At 43.3% G+C, this 23,035-nt stretch overlaps 2 protein-coding genes across 2 annotated transcripts in view; both read left to right on the top strand.

Annotated features, from left to right (window-relative positions):
* Positions 1-1,308, top strand: part of znrf1 (zinc and ring finger 1) — a 171,802-nt gene extending 170,494 nt beyond the window's left edge. The window contains exon 5 of the mRNA XM_084334768.1: positions 1-1,308. This exon is cut by the window's left edge and continues 65 nt beyond it. The gene's annotated coding sequence lies outside the window, so the exon portion shown is untranslated.
* Positions 1,309-7,900: 6,592 nt separating this feature from the next.
* Positions 7,901-23,035, top strand: part of gins3 (GINS complex subunit 3) — a 30,394-nt gene continuing 15,259 nt past the window's right edge. The window contains exons 1-2 of the mRNA XM_084334663.1: positions 7,901-8,171; positions 10,884-11,117. Of these exons, the coding sequence (XP_084190789.1) occupies positions 7,998-8,171; positions 10,884-11,117 (408 nt within the window). The 5' untranslated portion in view covers positions 7,901-7,997. The remainder of the gene's footprint in view (positions 8,172-10,883; positions 11,118-23,035) is intronic.

Below are 23,035 nucleotides of genomic sequence, written 5' to 3'. Positions count from 1 at the left end.
ACAATAAAAGCAAACAAGCAAACAAACAAACATACCTATCTTATGGAAATTGATCATCCTAACTGAGAGAATTATTCCTTGCAAACTGAACCAAAATAATTACCCGTCACGCCAACACTCTCATACACTGCGGAGCCCCCCTTCCTACTCTATGACCCCTCCTCCATGGTCCACTCGCTCTAAAGCCTGCTTACTGCCAGTCTAGACCGCTCCGTCCCCTTCCACACACACACACACACACACACACACACACACACACACACACACACACACACACACACACACACACACACACACACACACACACACATGCCCTGTGAGAGATGACCACCCCATGACAAGCTCCTCCCACTTGCCACCCCAGCAGGTTAACAAGATCCCCAAAATGGCCCCCATGAGAGCCAGCTACACTGTCAGAGCTTGATAGGCCTCGAGCCACTGGCCCTCCCACCATTGGCATCCAGTCTCCTAAGGCCTCGAGAGACTGGCCTTCCATCTTGGATCTAGAAGTGAGCCTGTCAATCACTTGTGTCCAGCCCTCCCACGGCCTTACCTGGGAAAAGTAGAGAGGACGAGGAGAGGGGAGACGGAGGAGGAATATGAAGAGGAGAGTACAGTCAAGGAGGAAGAGGAGGAAAATGGGAGGGATCTACTAGTTGTGTGCTAGCTCGCTGTGCTAAACAGCGGCAGACTGGACTAACTTGTACATTACACAGTGGGCCTCTCATCTCACAACAAGACTACTATAGCACCCTCTCATCTACAGAGTCCCAGTGTGCGTTTTTGTTTGTGGCTCCGTCCCAATTCTGTACCCTTCTTTACGCAAAGTGTGAACTTCTCCTCGCGATTTGACTAAAGATGAATAATAGTAGTTTAAAACAATTTTTAAAGAAATCAGTACGGTAGAAGCTCTCGTGCCCCCCCCCCCCCCTGCTCATACATACAGCAGGCCTATTGTACACCAATCCCTATGCTTTTAGATCTATTCAGAGGGATTCACAAAGTGCACACTTGGGCAGAGATGATACAAAATGGGATACAGCTCTTGTGCTGATCAAGAGGTGGGTTCAGCCCAGGGGGGGGGATCTGAATGCGGGCATCGTGGGAGTTAGGGGGGGTGATGCAGGCTGGTTCTGGGCATGCTCAGTCCATGTTTGCATATGTGTGTGTGTGGGAGGAAAGGGTCAGCAATGTAGCTTACTCTCCAACTGTATAATGTGTGTCGAGGCTGCTGCCATGTCTGTCACACTTCAATTGGTGTGTGTGTGTGTTTGCTATCTGTGGTCATATGATGTGTGTGTGTGTGTGTGTGTGTGTGTGTGTGTGTGTGTGTGTGTGTGTGTGTGTGTGTGTGTGTGTGTGTGTGTGTGTGTGTGTGTGTGTGTGTGTGTGTGTGTGTGTGTGTGTGTGTGTGTGTGTGTGTGTGTGTGTGTGTGTGTGTGTGTGTGTGTGTGTGTGTGTGTGTGTGTGTGTGTGTGTGTGTGTGTGTGTGTGTGTGAACGATAATAGCACTGAACTGCTGTAGCCTAGCGTGTGTGCATTTGTGTTAGCGTGTGCGTATGTGTGTGTGTGTGTGTGTGTGTGTGTGTGTGCGATAATGCTTGAAAGATCACAGTGTGGGGGCCTGACTGGGACAGTGCTGTGTGTTGGTCTGTGTTTGAGATGTTTACAGTCTATAACTGTGTCCTGTTCCCTGTGCAGGTAATTCCTCCTTTTGCTTTGCAGAGAAGCGACATGTGTGTGATTATTACATATATAATCTCTCTCTTCATTGGTCTTTTTATGACTTTTCTTTTTAAATGTTGCTGTGATGGCGACACACTGATCATTATGACTCATTTCCCCGCGAGAGCCTTTTAGTGTGTAGGTGTGTGTCTGTGAGTGTGTATATACATGTGTCTGTGAGTGTGTACTGTATATACATGTTTCTGTGAGTGTGTATACATGTTTCTGTGTGAGCGTGCATGTGCGTGTGAGTGTGTGTCATATGTGTGTGTGTGTGTGTGTGTGTGTGTGTGCGTGCGTGTTTATGTGTGTGTGTGTGTGTGTGTGAGTGTGTGCTGCCTGAGTGAGTGAGTGAGTGAGTGAGTGTGTGTGTGTGTGTGTGTGTGTGTGTGTGTGTGTGTGTGTGTGTGTGTGTGTGCGTGCATGTTTATGTGAGTGTGAGCATGTGTGTGTGTGCGTGAGTGTGAGCATGTGTGTGTGTATGAGTGCGCCTGCTTCTGTTGATCTGCAGTCTCTGTCCATGACGTGTGGCTGAGGACAGACAGACAGACAGACAGACAGACAGACAGACAGACAGACAGACAGACAGACAGACAGACAGACAGACAGACAGACAGACAGACAGACAGACAGACAGACACCCTGAGAGGACTCTACACAGCCCCACTGTGGATCTGCTGTGGTGACGGGGCTTAATTATTGAACTCATTCATATTTAACAATATTTGTTTGATTATTCCAGTCATGTGAGATGTAACTCACTCATCAGAATGCCTCCTATGTGTGACGACGACCTCTACGAAACAGCATCATCAACAATAACGACCACAACAACAACAATCAAACGGTAGAAAAAGTCATGTTTCCGGTCGCTAGATGACAGACGCCGATAACAATAAACCGTCTAGTGATTCTGTCGCAGTCGCCACTTAACGACCCGAGTGGATCAAGAGCGAGTGTCGGGTCTTTAGCGACGAGACCTTCGCTGCTCCGTTACAAGTCGACGGAGAAATGACGCCAGTGTTGCTAACTAAGATGCTTCTGAGAACGCCAGCCTTAAAGCCGCCTCGTCACACCTGACCTGGTGTATAGACCTGTTTGGATAGCATCTTCAGTTGCTAGGTAACAACATTATTTTCCACTTTACCATCCAGGTTGCAGCATTTAAAGGTGGAATCTGTCACAGCATCAAACAGCGACCCCTGGGTATTGCACTTGTTTTATTGTTTTGGTCTGATGTGTTGATTGGAGTTAAGCGGGGATAGGAGAGAGGTTGCTATTCACAGTATAAAAGGTTACTGTATAGCTATACATAAAATATAATATATATATACCATATTATAACTAGTATTAGTCATTTATTATGCTGTGGATTTCTCCAGACCTCTCATGGCAGAATCTGAGGTGTGGCCAGCAATAGCAACCCCTCTCCTATACCCACTCAACTCCAACGCATAAAATCAGACCAAAACAAAACAAATTTTAAACATAGTGCAATAACAAGTGGCTCTTTTAGTAGCTCTTTAGCCTAGAGGGGCGATGTTTCCAGGCATGACAAATTCAGCTTAACGCTTTCACTACCAAATGGTTAACCCTTTTACTGCGACAATACAGACGGTTAACCCTTTTCACTGCCACACGACAAAGGTTTTAACCCTTTCACTACCACACTACAGACGGTTAACCTTCTGTAGTGTGGTAGTGAAAGGTTAACCTTCTGTAGTGTGGTAGTGAAAGGTTAACCGTCTGTAGTGTGGTAGTGAAAGGGTTAAGGACCTTACTGGACAGGGGCGGGTCGTTCCCTCCTGTCGGGGACAAACATCCCAAATCAAAATCGATTGTCCTGAAGAAACTGTCTGGCACAACATGCGGATATCAGCTGTGAAACGATGTGACTGGACACCGTCAGCAAACTCCAGCAGCACCCGTTTCATCCGCCCATAGTATGATATGATATGAGCATTTATAATGCGCCCCCCAGCCAATCTTTACATCGGTCCGGGGCGCAGCCCGGGGGGAAAAACGAATACGAATGAATGGACAGGACAAAGAAACAGGGAACCAGGCAGACGGACAAACAGAGAACATAAGAACACCTCAGACACAACACAACAGCAAAGTAACTAGTGATCATCCAGAGCGAAAAGGTGGGTTTTAAGCAAGGCCTTGAATGTCTGTACGGTGTTGGCAGACTTGATCTTGAGGGGGAGCTTATTCCACAGTGTCGGCGCCATCACTGCAAAGTCCCGGAAACCCTTTGTCACCAGTTTGGCCCGCGGACAGTTGGTAATTTGATCTGAGGGACCTGGTGGAGCTGATGTGCTGGACCAAGAGTTCCTCAATGTAGGCCGGAGCGAGACCATTGATGGCTTTGTATGTGAAAAGCAGAATTTTTAAATTGATTCTCTTCCTCACTGGGAGCCAGTGGAGAGAGACAAGTGGACTGTTACTGGCCGTTCCCAATGGGCCAGACTAAGTGGCGTATGCGTGTTCATAATGTGGTATTGGTTTCAAACTAGGAAAACGCTCTACAAAGAGAGGACACCACTGACTCCATAAAGAGTTCCTGTACAAAAATGAACTATAGTCAAACCTGTAGTATTCCTGTGTTTTTTTTTCTTTCTCTGTATACACTGTATAGAGTTTTACAATAGAAGTACTGTAAGGGTTTATAGTCTTCCTGTGGTTTTCTTGTACACACTGTAGAGATTTACCATAGAAATACTGTAGAGATTTATAGTATTCCTTTGTTTTTTTCCATACTCACTGTAGAGATTCACCATGGAAATACTGTAGTGAATTATAGTATTCCTGTGTTGTCGTTGTTTTTTTTGTACACACAGATTTACCATATAATTACTATATGGTTTATCATAGTATATCTATAGTGATTCACTTTAGTATTTCTTCAATAGGTTTTCTTCTAATTGTGTTGTATAAAAAAAAATATATATATATATTAAAACAGAGGAATACTACAGTTCTACTATAGTTGATTTGCATATGGGTTTGCTGACCAAATGTTTCCTGTTGGCATCAGAAGACTAGGACCAGCTTTGATCATACCTAGGATCAAGAGGAGAAGGTGGGGCCACGCTTTTAACCCCCTACCAGCACACATGCAACCTGACGCAACCATCCCCTATGGTCCCAACTATGGTGAGCACTTAACAAAAGCTAGTGGATACTGTAGGAGGTGAGCGAGGGCAGGTATGTTGTTGTCGGGATTATCAGGTGGGCACCTGGACCTCGCAGTGGACCACGCTACCTCTGTACCCACCTGTTTACCCACTCTACATGTCAGTCTGTAGGACTGAGCACCTCTGTACCCACTCTACATGTCAGTCTGTGGGACTGAGCACCTCTGTACCCACTCTACATGTCAGTCTGTGGGACTGAGCACCTCTGTACCCACTCTACATGTCAGTCTGTGGGACTGAGCACCTCTGTACCCACTCTACATGTCAGTCTGTGGGACTGAGCACCTCTGTACCCACTCTACATGTCAGTCTGTGGGACTGAGCACCTCTGTACCCACTCTACATGTCAGTCTGTGGGACTGAGCACCTCTGTACCCACTCTACATGTCAGTCTGTGGGACTGAGCACCTCTGTCGGTGTGGCTCATTCCTACATAGACCCCCAGCTCCTCCAATTCAACCTGATACAAAACATACAAAAGGCTACCTTTAGTCCTTTAACCCTTGTGTGGTGTGTGGGCCTGTGGGACCCCATTTCAATGTTTACTGAAGGAAAAATTATACAATGAATTCTTCTTCTTCTTCTTCTTCTTCTTCTTCTTCTTCTTCTTCTTCTTCTTCTTCTTCTTCTTCTTCTTCTTCTTCTTCTTCTTCTTCTTCTTCTTCTTCTTCTTCTTCTTCTTCTTTTCTTTTTCTTTTTTACCTCAGACTCATTGGCCTTGGCTCATTTTATGCAAAGAACACATAAAAGAACACATTGTCATTGAGTGCACACCGTGCACCTCTATACACATCTATATTGTGTGGAAATTGAAGATGAAAACAAGTAAATGGTAAAAAGTCAACAGAAAGGTTCACTGTGTACCTTCATTGTCTGCCTCCACCTTGTTCCATTCATATTTTTTTAAGATAAAAATACATGTATTACTTTTCTACAGACATCACATTTTATCACAAGAGTCGAATAGCACTTTCATTGATAAATGAAGTCTAGCAGAGGTAAATGGCAAATATTAACCATATATGTCGTCTAGATTGCTTGTAATTGAGAGAAAGTTCACTTAAGTATTTTTTAGATGAATTGCTATGGCTTCGTTGATAATCTCAATAACGTTGTGGGTCCACCAGACAAAAACACGAACACCACACAAGGGGTTAAGCAGAGGTCGGTCCTGGACACTACTGTATCTCTCCCTTAAATCCCTGCTTGTTCATAAGTCCTTGGTCTCCTGTATTGAGGAATGTTTTTTTGAGTGCAGCCAAGGTCCTCATGGGGACCCTATAGTATACCCTGAAGCCAACAGGGGAAAACATTGCCCCATTTTCACAGAAGGGCTGATCGGGGCAGATGCACAGATGAAGTGACTGTCGTGAGTTAATGACCAGGCTGACGAGGTAAATAGTATATAGTATAGTACAGTACAATACAGTAGGGCAGTAGGCTATGGTGCTGTAGTGCTTTGGGCCTAGTTTCCCCCCAAAAGACTCTTTAGTTAATCGTCCTTGTTCTACTCTAACGGACCAGTGACGTGCTGGCAGTGGAGTGAGTGGGGGATACTGTGATTTAAGAGGTGGGTTCACTCTGCCCTCCGATATAAGTCAATAGGATTTAAGCTGATAAGTGGCTATACTCTTCTTACCACGCCCGATGACAAGAGCTGGGTGTATTACATACACGTCGTCTATATCCTCTCATCATATTCATTCAGTAGACAGAGGTGCCGTTCTGGGGACGAAATGATGCCTTGCTTCAGTTTGGTTTGATTTGTGATTCAGCAGATAAAAGATGAAAACTCCCAGTCTCCTGCTGTAGGCCTTAGTGCAGTAGCCTACCGTCGTCTGCCCTCCGACACTCAGATACACGGCTACAATAAATAAACGGTTCCTTCGTTTAATCTGGCTTTATTTCTTTCGACTGTTTATTTTTATTTTATGACTTATTTTGTTCTCAGAGGATGTGAACGGCTGCCTGCTTTTCGGAAAGGCAGCGACTAAACATGTCTGACGATTTTTGATGTGCAATCTGTGGGACGAGTAATGATATATATATAATATATAATAATAAAAATGTCAAAATAATAAGACAGATGGGTGTTGTGTTATTCCTATGCGTGGCGCAACGGACTGGGGTTTAAGTATAATAGGGGAAGTTCTTGAGCTATTGTTACTTGTTATTGATTAATGGACCAGCTTGGAGGGAGGGAGAGAGCATCCATAACACCTTGTGCCACCTTGTCCCATTCCAATTTAATTTCAGAAGGAAGTTTTGCTTCGCTTGCAAGTGCTCCTGCTGTTTTGGAGGTACTTGTTGTGTCATTATCTCAGCTTACTGTATTATATCATTTCAGTTTCTAGACAGTCTGCCAACCAGCAGGCCCCTGGCTGCTGCCAAGCACGGGCCACGACGGAAGTCCCTCGATTTACTAATGGTATTATAGCGACATCCGTTGGTTGATTTGGTATCTGCATTCTGCAACTCCCCTTTTCGTTATGAAAAAGTTGCCTCTCTACACAGTATTTTATTTGTTTGCATGGACGTATCATGACGCCATTGAAAATCAATACCCATGTGTAAAATGGGACAGCACCGAATTCAAAAATAATAATTCTCGAAGTCAACTTCTTGTCTTTTTAACTTTCTGTCTTAAGTGCATGTCTATGGCTTGGGGGAAACATGCACTTAGAATCACCAGAAAGGCTTTCGAAATAGTGAAATGCCATGTTGGCCTCAATATTTTCAAAAAAATTATATGAAAAGGTTATGAAATTAACAAGAATGTGATAAAATATGTAATAAAAACGGAGCTCAACGCATGCATTTGATCAGTAGAAATTCGTTTGTTTCCCCAATACCAAGATGGCGGCGGTCTCGTGACGTCAGAGTGTCTTCGAGAATTGCTTCAGACTAAGTGCTTCCAGCAGTCTGATTGGCTCCGAACTACTCCTCGCGCCAAACTTGAACCAGGAAGTAGCACACGCTGTAAACAACAGAACGGAGCAACTACTTTGACGTTTGCTTTTGAGCAAAGTATTTAGCTAGTAGAAGTGCATTAATAGTGATTTAATTCAAAACATGGATACACCGTCGTATCATCCCGTGCCTCCCGGAGTGGGAATGGAGGAGAACTTCTTTTCTCTCGACGATATTTTGCTCTCTCACGAAAGACTACCCAGCCGGACAGAGTGCGCCTTCCCCCGGCTTGGATTCCTGGAGAAGTCGGGTGGTGACACACGGGACATCCCAGAGGTCAGTATTAAGAAACAAAACTGAAAACTGCAATATAAATAGCGTCGTGGGGTGAATGAATGAAAACGTTATTAACAGATTGCAGAATGGGTACAATACAGTACGGCTCAATACACACAATTGTTAAAGGGGATGCAGACCAGAGAAAGACGTTTGTCTTGTTTACATCAGGGTCCCCCATTTTCAATTCATAGTAGTATTTAGGGTATTTTCCCTTAGTAAAATGCAACGATGCAACACTGGGGTGGGGAGACATGGTAGGAGTTCTTCATTAGAAGTGCAAAACTAGCACAATAAATAACACACACACCCAGATGTATGGATGTTGTCGCACTTCAATAGCATACAGAATGGATAGATTTCCCATCCTGGCACACTGCCATAATAACGCAGTGCTTCTTTCGTTCTGCAATGCACAGTGGTTTCTGCTGCTAGGTGGCCTATACGTCTTCCTCGCCCCAGCCTGCCACCACAAAAACAAGATGAGATAAAAAAAAAAAATTCTCTCTTGGGAAATCGCCTTGTTATTACGGGAAAACACTGTATGGAATGGAACATACATTATCATACTAATATATTATCATGGAATACCTTTTCTCTCTCTTCTCTGTGTGTATATATATATTAGTATAAGTCTTTATTTGTCATCAGATTAACACACACACATATGCAATGGGCGACCCACAGGAACACACACATGCACTGAGTCGCTGACCAAATGTTCTCTGCAGTCTGCACCCCCCCATCTCTCGTCGTCCTTCCCCCCCAAGGGCAGCCGGGAGGCGTGTATCCTTTCCGCAACGGACTTCGGTTTCCGGGTTCCTCTGATTGGCCGCGACCCCCACATGACCCGCCCCCTTATCTCCCGCTTCCGCTCTAGCGGCAGAGGTCCCTGCCTTCCTCAATTTATACGCATGGAAGTATTGACTACGCCGTAACGAATAATTAAAAAAAGATACCGTTAACTGGAATATGTTGTGCCTTTACACATATGTTGGATTATGTAATTGGTTTGTCATGACAAACAAATAAAAAAAATCGCGATTTACCCGCTGGCTACAACAACACACAGTGACTGCATGTAGTCACTGTGTGTTGATGTTGTAGCCACCTCCTCAGAGGCAGGAATACTAAGCTCCCCCTTAAACTCCGCGAGAGAGGCTGAAAACCCGCAGTTCTTGCCCGACTGATGGGAGCCGAATCCCCGGATCCGATTTGTCTGATGAATACCCCCAAAACATGGAGGTCCCGATTCCGAATGCATGGAAGTATTGATTGCGCCGTAACGAATAATTAAAAGAAGATACCGTTAACTGGAATATGTTGTGCCTTTACACATATGTTGGATTATGTAATTGGTTTGTCATGACAAACCAATAAAATATCGCATCGCCGGCTGTCTCTGGCTTGCTCCAGCGGACACCAGAGCTCAGCCAGTGGCGAGAATATGCTGCCGCGAGCGATTGTACATTGGAGGAGGTTGGGTTGGGGGGGTGGGGGGGGACTGTACATTGGAGGTGGTTGGGGGGGGGGGGGGGGGGGGTTGGGTAGGAGGGGTGGGTGCGTGGGGGACACTGTACAACTGTACAAGCAAAACTGTACATTGGAATATTGACAACCAGCACAGGGGAGAACATGCCAACTCCACACAGAAAGGACCATGAGATACCCCACCTGGGTACCTGGCAACACGGCAACCTGGTCCCCAAGCCGGAATCGAACCCACAACCTTCTAGCTGTGAGGCGACAGTGTTAACTACTACACCACCGTATGCGTGTCAGCAGGGATCTCACATTTCAATTCCATTAGGATTATTAGACCGGTGAATATGTATCATCAGATTATGATTTAGAGTTACAATTTGATTATCATGCAATTCCCTGTGCGTGACCATTTTTTATTCAACCCTGGTCCATGCATTGTGATTTTAATTAAATCCTTACACCCGGTTCACTGTATAATGAGAACATTATTACTACACTCCACAATTTAAAAACAACAGAATCTGTTAAATTGGTTTCAGTTACATTTTGTTTTATTGTATGATATGGTCTTGAATGGAAAGGGCACATCAGCGCTAACGTTATCTAGAAAACCACAAAAAAAAAAGTTTGCTCATAATATGCAGAATCGCAAAAGGTTAAAAAAGAATTATGATTATTACATGGATCGACTAGTGCTGTCCTCTACGATACATGTTCTTAGTTCACTTAGTCGTAGAACTTTGTCGACTAATCAATTATTTATATAATCTACAAATTTGTAGAATTTCTTAGTTTCCCATGTGCAGTAACACAAGAGCACCTCTTTAAATCTCACACTTATCACAGATAATCTTTCCAGGACATAAAACATGCATACAAATCGACTTAACCCTTTCACTCCCACACTACAACCTAACCGTCTGTAGTGTGGTAGTGAAAGGGTTAACCTTCTGTAGTGTGGTAGTGAAAGGGTTAACCATTTGTCGTGTGGCAGTGAAATGGTTAACCTTATGTAGTGTGGTAGTGAACGGGTTAATCCGTTGTCGTGTGGCAGTGAAAGGTTTAACCTTCTGTATTGTCGCAGTGAAAGGCTTAACCATTTGGTAGTGTGGTAGTGAAAGGGTTCATCGTCTAACCATATTGTACGGCTAAGACCAAGCCGACCGACTAATCAACTAGTCGGCAACCCTGGCATTGACTGATCCCCCCCCCCCCCCCCCCCCCCAGGGTACCAAGATGGAGCTTCCCCTGTGGCTGGCCAAGGGGCTGTACGAGAGGAAGAGGAAGGTGGTGTCGGTGGAGCTGCCGAAGGTGTACCGGGAGGGTTGGCGGACGGTGTTTAACGCCGACCCCACCGTGGTGGACCTGCACAAGATGGGCCCCTACTACTACGGCCTGGGCTCCCAGCTGCTGCACTTTGACAGCCCCGAGAACCCCGAGATCACACAGGCCGTGCTGCAGGTGGAGTCATAATAATAATAACTTTATTTGTATAGCACTTTTTTCATACAGAAATTGCAGTTCAAAGTGCTTCACAGCAGTAAAAAAAATACAGGCATAAGCGAGCATAAAAAAAGATGAGAGGTAGCCAGGTAAGGTAAATCACAGTGTTTCACATTATGATCTAGCATCCCAATAGTCCTCTCTGTTTACGGCTTCATTCAGTAATAAAAATTATAAAATAGAATAGACAGAGTAAAAAAGTGCGGGTTGATTCAGTTTAAAAATAGGCAATAGTAAAAAATAATAGAACAGACAGAGTAAAAAGTGTGATAAAATAGTTCAATACAAATATACAATAACATTTACAACAGAGCATCGCTCATAACACTTAACACATTGACCGCCATCAGCAGGGGGGCGCTGATCCCCCTTCATCGCCAGGTCTTTATTCAATGGATATAGTTTTAGACTGCGACATTTGCGAGTAATTAGGGATGCTCGATATTGGCTTTTTTACCGATATACCGATATTGTCCAACTCTTAATTTCCGATACCGATATCAACCGATACCGATATATGCAGGGTTTCCCCCCCAAAAAACGGAATAATTTCAGGTAATTAACACTTTAACTGCCAGAAGACGAGTTTAGGCGTCCTTCCCCGCCATGCTCAAGTTGCCGAAGACGCCGTAACTCGTCTTTGATATCAATATTTCACAAAGCTGTGATCGGATTCATATTTCCCATCCGCTGGCCTGAGACCGGCCAAAAAGCCCCACTGAACCCTCTAGCGGTTCAAGAGCGCCATCTGGTGGCCGATCGGCGCAATCGCCTAACAGGAAGTTACTTGGACGATGTGCTGTTCACCTATATTACTTCCGGGCACTCGGTATAGGTTCCGGCACTCTAGCTCGTCACAATACATAGCGATCCGTTGCCAATAACTCGATAAACAACATGATTTGGACGTATATACTATTATACAAGCTGGAAATGGACCGGATATTTTTACATCCCATAATGGAAAACTGTCTACCCCACGCTGATCGCCCAACGGCCCGCGGAGACTGGGGTGAGTTTTAGCGTATAATATTTCCGTGTTCGACACTAACTGCTATGATGAACATTTTACCCACATTAGATGAATGGTATAACGCTGCCCACGGAATTATAAACGCCCCCTCGCCCATCCGGTCAACATCAGATGACGTGTAGTAACTTCCAGAAGTCCGTCCAGTTGGATTTTTTTATATCTCGCCGATTGCTATCAAACTGTATTTGATCATCAATATAATGCATTTGGGGCTATAAATCACGTTCTGGAGAAAGCTGCAGAAAGAGATGAAAACATACTTATACTTTAGATCATATTTTAGTATGAATATGTGAATGAAAACGTTTAACGTTCATACACCCTGAACAATACATATAGGACATTGAATGGGCCCTAATAATGGCAATTTAGCAATAGAATTTAAAAAGTTATAGCCCTGCAAAGAAGGGGAACTTCTCCATAGACAAATAGAGCTGGCAACCTATGGTATATCATGAATTTTGCCTTAGGCAATCAAAGTGTTAACATTACATATCTCTTGTTGTGGAATTAACACATTATGCATACTTTTGACAATAAATAAAATCGGAATTTGTTCTTACTTGCTCGCCTGGGTAAATAAAGGTTATAGAAATAATTTTTTATTTTATTTTTTGGAAAACCGATACCGATATTTTCCGATATCACATTTTTATGCCGATATCGGCCGATAATATCGGTAGGCCGATAATATCGGACATCCCTACTTAAAATATATCTTATATTATAGCTATGGGTCTAATACACCCGTCGATTGTCAGTGAGTTGCTTCCAGTCAACATCCACGAAACAGATTGTTTTTTCATCGGTACATTTCCATTTTATACCGTTTTGAATAGGAGTATAGTTTTGGTGATTCTTAGTAATCCCAGGAAAAGACGAGAAAAAGGCATTTTAGTGTAATCCAGTCATCACGTTGTAATTTTTCGGCTGATTATCTAATCATCCGGAAATCAATGCTAGATTATCATTATATCTCCGTATGCATACATGAAATGGCCTTCGTCCCCCCCCCACACACACCGCAGCCAACGGTAATAAGCACACACACATAAAACACAGATAGCTTTGATCGCTGTAGAAAGAAATATCAGATCAACGGCAGATTTGATATATAGAGTCCTTACCTGGTATCTGATGTAATGCAAAAAAAAAGAATCCAATGATCTGATAGCCATTCCAGTTATCCACAGCGATCATGTCCCCGACATTACCGAGCGTTACACATGGACGGACGGGCGGGGTTAGTATTCCATGCCGTCGTTGTAAGCCCCTGGCTCGCCTGAGTATTTAAACCCTGCCCCCACGGCTCAGATCGGCTCATAAAACACACCAGCCCATTTCCAATGGAATGCAATAGCTCCGCAAGGCAGTAGAGGGCGGTGTTGACCGTCTGCCAGCTCAGACACATTCACCAGGGTCTACAGAGGCTGCAGACATGAATTATGAATAGATATAGCGAAATAACGATCCCAAAAACGAGTTAACTCGCAATAACGAGTATACTAGTTTTTGGCAATTATTGTGTTAATAGAGTAACCTGGGGGTAGGGTGGGGGTAATGGGAAACGTTCAATACAGTGTTGTCAATTAAAAACGACCATTCCCCTTCCCTCGTTCTCTTCCATAGTCTCGTTTTGTTCTCTCTCAGTTTAATTGGCGGTACGGACTACGGTACTGCTATTACAATACCGTTTAAGGCAGGTTTTCATTGTTTCCGACTTTAAAATCGACTGTATAGCTAGTAGTTATATCCATACTATTGCATTTCACTGTATGCCTTGTATGCCGTGACAAATAAAACTCTTGACTTGACTTTAATGTGCAATGAGGCGAACATCTAATAGAATCGTGACCTCATCAGAATCAGAAACGTGCGCATTGTTACATCCCTACATATTCATGGGTTTATATCAGTATTAACTGGTAATGAGCTTATAAATCATTGTGGTTTTTTGCTTTGTTTACCATACACCGATTTATTTTGGGCCGCCGTGATATCAGATAGACTGATAGACCCACCACAAATAGATTCCACTAAATAATAAAACAACATATTAAGTAGGGCTGGGGAGGTATACCGAATGTGAAGGTATACCGTCATGGATACATGCAAAGGGCTGTTTGTTTCACTATCGCATGCATATTTAAATGATAAAAAAGCAGTATTAATTATTTTTTAAGAAAAGACGCAGTTTTGAGTGACATATCACCATGGTAACTAAATTATAACATTAAGACATACAAAAAGATGTCATATCACATTGTAATTTGTACTGGAAAATTAATTATTGCCAAACACCGGTATAACGTCAAAACGAAGAGCAATATTGTGATATGATATCATTATATCCCTATAATGACCCGTCTTTCAGGTTAAAGAGTGTTTTATAAGTGCTATCCTAAGAAGGTTACCGTACTTTTCGCACTATAAGCCGCACCTGACTATAAGCCGCAGCAGCTAAATTGAATGATGTGTACATATATAAGCCGCACTGGACTATAAGCCGCAGGTGTTTTAATTTTTAATTACGATATGTAATTAGCATTGGGACACAATACTGTCGGACAAATAACAAGAATTAACTCATTTACAAGTTGTATTAAGTTTAGCAAATAAGGGAACAGATAAATAACATTTCAATGCAGTCAAAAAAGCAATATTTTGATTTTTACATTTTCGGGTTTGGTCACGTCGAGTCACATATAAGCCGCACCGTTATATAAGCCGCAGGGTCGAAAAATGGGGGGAAAAGCCGCGGCTTATAGTCCGAAAAGTACGGTATTTGATTTTTTTGGCATGAGATTGCCCACACGGCTGTACAAACAACCCTTCCGCATTGTCTGCTGGACTCATCACAAGCTACTAGGGCTGACCTTCGATTTTTATATATTTTTATTTTTATCTTTTTTTTATGTTGTGATAACTTTTACAGCACTTTGTTCAACTTTGTCAGTGCTGTAAAGTTTAAACCTTTTTAAATCTTAGACAAACAAAACACTTTGCTTTCATGAAATATTGTAAGCCGTCATTTGAGGCTTTATAAAAGCAGCACAATGAACACAAATCTGTCAGTGCCGAGTCCGACCTCATCTTAAATAACAAACGGCATTGCTTGTTGTTGTTAACACTTTGATCGCCAGGCTTAAATTCATAATTTACCATCCTCCGCCAGCCCTATTTAATATGGAGAAGTTCCCCTTCTTTGCAGGGCTATAACTTTTTAAATTGTATTGCTAAATTGACACTACTATGGCCCATTCAACGTCCTATATCTATTGTTCAGGGTGTAGCAACGTTATACTTTTTCATTCACATTCATACTAAAATACGGTCTAAAGTATAAGTATGTTTTTATCGTTTTCTGCAGCTTTCTCCAGAACGTGATTTATAGCCCCAAATGCATTATATTGATGATGAAATACAGTTTGATAGGAATCTGCGCGAGATAAAAAATTTCAAATGGACGTGCTTCTAGAAGTTACTACTGATCATTTGATGTTGACCGGATGGGGGGAGGGGGGGGGGTCGTTTATAATTCCGTGGCCAACGTTATATGATTCATCTAGTGTGGGTGATATGATCATTAGAGCAGTTAGTATAGAACACGTTAAAAAATAACGTTAAATCTTACCGTAGCTTCCTCATAGCGTTGGGCGATGAGCGTGGAACAGAAATGTTCCTATTATGGGATGTAGAAATATGCGATCCATTTCCAGGTTGTATAATAGTATATACGTCCAAATCATGTTGTTTATCGAGTTATTTGCAACCGATCGATGTCCAGTGTATCAAGATGGAGTCCCGCTAACGATAGCGAGTGCCCGGACGAAATATGGGCGAGCACCACTTCCGGCGCATCACTTCCTGTTTGGACGATCCGCCGATCGGCCACCAGATGGCGCTCTTGAACCGTTGGAGAGTTGAGAGGGCTCAACAGTAGATCTCAGGTCTCCGGGGGAGAAATATGATTTCGATCACAGATTTTTGAAATATTGATATCAAAGACGTGGTACGGCGTCTTTGGCCGAATGAGCATGGCAGGGAAAGACGTCCTACGGCGTTTTTGGCGATTAAAGTGTTAACGAGAGGCAGAGTTGATTTTGCAAAAAAATTTAAATAAAATCATATATATATATATATATACTTTTTTAATAATCGAATTTTATTTTGTCAAAGTTTGATTAAGCGATTTAACTGCATTTCATCTGTAAGTACATCATACTAAATATGAAGAGGAACAAATAACACAATAGAAGCAAATAATTACAACAGCAAAGAAGTACAAGTATGACAGTAGTCTATATGGCCTGTAGAGCCTGTGGCCTGTGGCACATGATGTGTGACGTTAACCCTTTCACTGCCGCACTACCAAACGCTTAACCCTTTCACTGCGACAATACACAGAAGGTTAACCCTTTCACTGCCACGCGACAGCAGGGTAACCGTCGGTAGTGTGATAGTAAAGGGTTAACCTTCTGTATTGTGGCAGTGAAAGGGTTAATGTATTCCATGTATTGATCTGTCTGTTGCCTCGAGGTGGAGAAGTGAAACACATTCATAAAGGACCAGCAGTATGTCCTGGTCACAGATGTGGTGAGGTGGCCTGTACGGTGGCCTGTGAGAGAGATGTCCTGTGTGTCTGTCTGTGAGAGAGTCAGAGAGATGTCCCTGTTTGTCTGTGAGAGAGATGTCCTGTGTGTCTGTCTGTGAGAGAGATGTCCTGTGTCTGTCTGTGAGAGAGATGTCCTGTGTGTCTGTCTGTGAGAGAGATGTCCTGTGTGTCTGTCTGTGAGAGAGATGTCCTGTGTGTCTGTCTGTGAGAGAGATGTCCTGTGTGTCTGTGTGTGAGAGAGATGTCCCTGTGTGTCTGTCTGTGAGAGAGATGTCCTGTGTGTCTGTGAGAGAGATGTCCTGTGTGTCTGTCTGTGAGAGAGATGTCCTGTGTGTCTGTCTGTGAGAGAGATGTCCTGTGTGTCTGTCTGTGAGAGAGATGTTCTGTGTGTCTGTGTGTGAGAGAGATGTCCTGTGTGTCTGTCTGTGAGAGACATGTCCTGTGTGTGAGAGAGATGTCCTGTGTGTCTGTCTGTGAGAGACATGTCCTGTGTGTGAGAGAGATGTCCCTGTGTGTCTGTCTGTGAGAGAGATGTCCCTGTCTGTGAGAGAGATGTCCCTGTGTGTCTGTGTGTGAGAGAGATGTCCTGTGTGTCTGTCTGTGAGAGAGATGTCCTGTGTGTCTGTGAGAGAGAGATGTCCTGTGTGTCTGTGTGTGAGAGAGATGTCCTGTCTGTGAGAGAGAGATGTCCCTGTGTGTCTGTGTTTGAGAGACGTGTCCTGTGTGTCTGTCTGTGAGAGAGATGTCCTGTGTGTCTGTGTGTGAGAGACATGTCCTGTGTGTCTGTCTGTGAGAGAGATGTCCTGTGTGTCTGTGTGTTACTGTCTGTTGTTCTACAAACAGAGTTCCCTGTGTGTTACTCCAGACTGTCTGTTGTTCTAAAAACAGTGTCCTGTGTGTTGGGTGGCATGTAATGTGGTTTGTAAGTCCTCTAAGGTGGTCTGTAAGGTCTATAAGGTGGTCTGTAAGGTGGTCTGTAAGGTCTATAAGGTGGTCTGTAAGGTGGTCTCTAAGGTGGTCTGTAAGGTGGTCTGTAAGGTGGTCTGTAAGGTGGTCTGTAAGGTCTGTAAGGTCTGTAAGGTGGTCTGTAAGGTGGTCTGTAAGGTGGTCTGTAAGGAGGTCTGTAAGATGGTCTGTAAGGTGGTCTGTAAGGTCTGTAAGGTGGCATGTAACCTGTTAACTATAAATGAGTGGATAGATATAGAGGAGTCTAATGCAAGCGAAAGTTGGAAAAAGTCATCCGGCGGCACCTCTGGCAGTTCCGTCGACTTGGGTGGTGTTGAAGGATTAATTGCGGCTTTTCTCATCTTTGGCTCATCTTTGGTTGGATTAGCATGTCTAATAATGCTGTTTTTATGAATACCGTTAGATGTAGGCCCGTCCTCTATATCTATCCACTCGTTTATTGTTAATGGGTATGTTAAATTAGACGAATACGTCATTCGTTTGCATTGCCAAGCTGGTTGATAGCCTACTCCATTTGATATTCCATCGCAACGAAACATCTTTAGGAAAAAAAATTGTACGTTAAGTTCACTGAAATCAATATAAAAGACCCTAGAATTGTCTGTATTCATCCTATATTTCTCTCAACGGTGAAACTTGCTGTATAAAAGCAATAATACACTCGAACCCTTGGTATGTCATGGATATTGCTCGAGCTTCGCTCTCGTGGCTGCGGGCGCATCACAGCCGTGGCAATATTCATGACATACCACTGGTTCTTGTGTATTATTGCTTAATTATTCTGAAACTTGGGGAAATGTACCTGGGTGGGTGAAAAGGCCCCTGGCTGACTGCGGTCTCTGTGTCTAAATCACTGCCATGCCTCTGTAAAGCACTGGTCCACTAAACAGCAGACCTCATTCAGTGAAAAAGGCACAATGCCAGATTATGTGAAATCAATGTTGTTGGGCTCATCTGGCATCAAGCGGGTGGTCCTCCCTGTGAATCTAACATAACCCCACAAGTGTGTCTGGCTTGGAGCTCTGCCAGCGGGAGCGGAGTCTTACACTTTGTTTACACATAGACCAAAGATGGTGAGCCGGATATCATTATTTTCCAGAGAGAGATGAAAAATAAATTGTTAATGAGTCTTGGACTACAAACTCCTGCCATCTTTTAATTAAAAGAATACAATGTGAATCAGACTTAACAGAATACGCTGCCCACCTTGACTGATACTGACCAGAGTGGAGTTTTTAAATCATAACTGCTGAATCCACAAGAAGATCACACACAGACAACAGCCAGTCTGGAGTCACACACAGACACACAGGACATGTCTCTCACACACAGACACACAGGACATGTCTCTCACACACAGACACACAGGACATGTCTCTCACACACACACAGGACATGTCTCTCACACACAGACACACAGGACATGTCTCTCACACACACACACACACAGGACATGTCTCTCACACACAGACACACAGGACATGTCTCTCACACACAGACACACAGGACATGTCTCTCACACACAGGACATGTCTCTCACACACAGACACACAGGACATGTCTCTCACACACACACAGGACATGTCTCTCACACACAGACACACAAGGCATGTCTCTCACACAGACGCACAGGACATGTCTCTCACACACAGACACACAGGACATGTCTCTCACACACAGGATATGTCTCTCACACACAGACACACAGGACATGTCTCTCACACACAGGATATGTCTCTCACACACAGACACACAGGACATGTCTCTCACACACGGGATATGTCTCTCACACACAGACACACAGGACATGTCTCTCACACACAGACACACAGGACATGTCTCTCACACACAGGATATGTCTCTCACACACAGACACACAGGACATGTCTCTCACACACAGACACACAGGACATGTCTCTCACACACAGGATATGTCTCTCACACACAGACACACAGGACATGTCTCTCACACAGACACACAGGACATGTCTCTCACACAGACACACAGGACATGTCTCTCACACACAGACACACAGGACATGTCTCTCACACACACACACACAGGACATGTCTCTCACACACAGACACACAGGACATGTCTCTCACACACAGGACATGTCTCTCACACACAGACACACAGGACATGTCTCTCACACACACACAGGACATGTCTCTCACACACAGACACACAGGGCATGTCTCTCACACAGACGCACAGGACATGTCTCTCACACACAGACACACAGGACATGTCTCTCACACACAGGATATGTCTCTCACACACAGACACACAGGACATGTAGAGCCATATGAAATCCGTTTTATTATTTTCCAAATTCCATTTTATTTTTTCCCAAATTCAATTTTTTCCGTTTTAATATTTCAGAATTCTGTATTTTGCTTTTTATGCTCATTTTACCATCAGAAATAGTGTCTAATAAGTGGGAATGAATAAATGTCCACAATTGAATAAGATATAACAGTCCATTTAATGTTTTTAAGTGCTGCAACTCAGAAATACAGTTCAATTTTACACAATATTTTTCAATTAATATTGTGACAAAATAAAAATACATATTTCAAGTGTAAACAATAGATACAGCTAGCTACTACTGACATTATCACAATGACAATGTCAGTAACCTAGCTATATCTATTATATTGTGATGAAATATAGTAATGCATAATTTAGGCACCTTTAGTTTAGTTTATTTCGTTTATAAAGGACAGTGTATAATGACAATCGTTTGCATTAAACAAATGGATGGGTGCACTAGATTTAGCAAGAAGTAGGGGTGCACCGATATGAAAATTGGCCACCGATACCGATACCGATTGTTCAACTAACACAATCGGCCGATACCGATACCGATACCGATAATTGTGGCAAAAAATAAGTATTTTTAATTTTTTTAATGAAACTACTGTATATTTGTATGTGTGTTTGTATTTGTAGGCATCTTTACTTACTTAAAAAAGGAAACATCAAGAAATATGTTTATGGTATCACTGATCCCTCTCCCAGTATCGTCTGGCGGCCTGCAGAGGGATACTATTTTCTCAACCAGAGCTTTCAACCAATGCAATGGAACCATTCTGGCGGCCTGCAGCGGGATACTATTCTCTCAACCAGAGCTTTCAACCAATGCAATGGAACCATTTTGATTGACAGTCGATTCGGCCAATTACGCCACACCGCTAGCACCCACCTCCTGCTTACCACCAAGCGTTTATTCATTTTTCTACTTCGGGGCATGCCGCCATTGATCTGCTTGCTCGAATGCGAGTCAAACTTAGAACCACAACAAGCTAATACGTTAGCTGCCCGGCAGTGCCCGCCGACCAGCGCGCTCCACAGGATGGCCAAACGAGACACAATGATTTTACTGCAACAAATTTTATAATAAAACAAAGCCTTTCTATACATTTGTCTGGTTGAAAACTTTATTAACAGATTGCAGAATGTGTAGTTGGGTACGGAATGAGCAACGGAATGTAACCGAGCTATGCACGGCTTGCTTGCTATCTTCGGGTAAATACTATGCTGATGTAATTGAACGTGTAACTAACTATAATAACGTTAATGCCACAAAACGAATGTTTGTGTCATTTTAACAGCAGATACTTTCTTAAATGCCATCCTCCCGACAGAGCGGTGTTGATGGGGAGCTCTGATGGATTCGCTTGGTTGTGTTATTAACATTGAACAGCTAACCGAAAGCTAGGGTTAACTAATGTTAAAGGTTTAGCCATAACGTTACGTTGGCTAAAGTTGGGGCTATTCTTAATCCAGTAATAATGGCTGCAGACCTGCAAGCAAAGTACAGCAAGTTGGCAAAGGAGTATTCCAACGTAAATCACATTTTCACCAGTAACGTTAGTCTTCTGCCTCCCGGCTATGAACGGACTCGGAGTAATGCCTTGCTGCTATGGGTAATAATAATATGCTGATGTTATTGTCCGTGTAACACTAACTATATAACGTTAATGCCACAAAACGAATGCCTTGTTAATCATAAATAGTAACTTTGATGCAGTAGCTTGTGTGTGTGTGGGGGGGACGGCGGGCGTTGTGCAGGTAGGTCGCGAGTGAATTTTTTTTTTTTGCCTTTTGACGCTACACAAATGGATGGTTAGTTATCGGCGACTGCTATCGGCACATTTGAGCTTATAGGCCGATAGCAGTCAACAAGGCACTTATCGGCCGATACCGATACCCGACCGATATATCGGTGCACCCCTAGCAAGAAGCTATCATTTCCATCTATAGTCCTATGTACTGTAACGTTTCATAGCTATTTAAGTTTATTTAGATTATAAAGGGCAGTGTATAATGACAATCGTTTGCATTAAACAAATTGATGGGTGCACCAGATTTAGCTAGAACTTCTAGAAGCTATCATTTCCATCTATAGTCCTATAACGTTACATAGCTATTTAAGTGTATTTAGTTTATAAAGGGCAGTGTATAATGACAATCGTTTGCATTAAACAAATGGATGGGTGCACTAGATTTAGCTAGAAGCTATCATGACCTAACGTTATAGCTATTTCACAATAGTGTCGCAAGTGTTTTTGCGGGTCCAGTCCACGGAACGTTGACAGAATTAGCAAAACACCTTATCACCGGAGGCATAAAAGTCATTAGGATACTGCTCTGCTCTGAATTTAGGGTTTAGTGTGGTATTTCGTAGCTTTTTGGATGCTGTTAATACCGGAGCAGCTACACGCTTGGACATTGCTGTGTTGTTGTGAAGCAGTGTGGAAGTGACGCGTGCGGTGTAACACGCTTTAGCGTCCCGGTCATGTTTGCTTTGCACCAAACGTTCCACCGTTATCCCGAAAACGGAATTACAGTCCAAATTATGGCAAATTCTGCAATATTCCACGTTTTACAGGTAATTCCATTTTTATTGCTCAATTCCGCGATTCCGTCCGCGATTCCGTGATCGCGGATTTCATATGGCTCTACAGGACATGTCTCTCACACACAGGATATGTCTCTCACACACAGACACACAGGACATGTCTCTCACACACGGGATATGTCTCTCACACACAGACACACAGGACATGTCTCTCACACACAGACACACAGGACATGTCTCTCACACACAGGATATGTCTCTCACACACAGACACACAGGACATGTCTCTCACACACAGACACACAGGACATGTCTCTCACACACAGGATATGTCTCTCACACACAGACACACAGGACATGTCTCTCACACAGACACACAGGACATGTCTCTCAC

The sequence above is a fragment of the Notolepis coatsorum genome (genome assembly GCF_963971535.1).
Source record: "Notolepis coatsorum genome assembly, chromosome: 18".
NCBI lineage: Eukaryota > Metazoa > Chordata > Actinopteri > Aulopiformes > Paralepididae > Notolepis > Notolepis coatsorum.
Note: the sequence above shows the minus strand (reverse complement) of the source record. Positions and strands in the feature narration are given on the sequence as shown.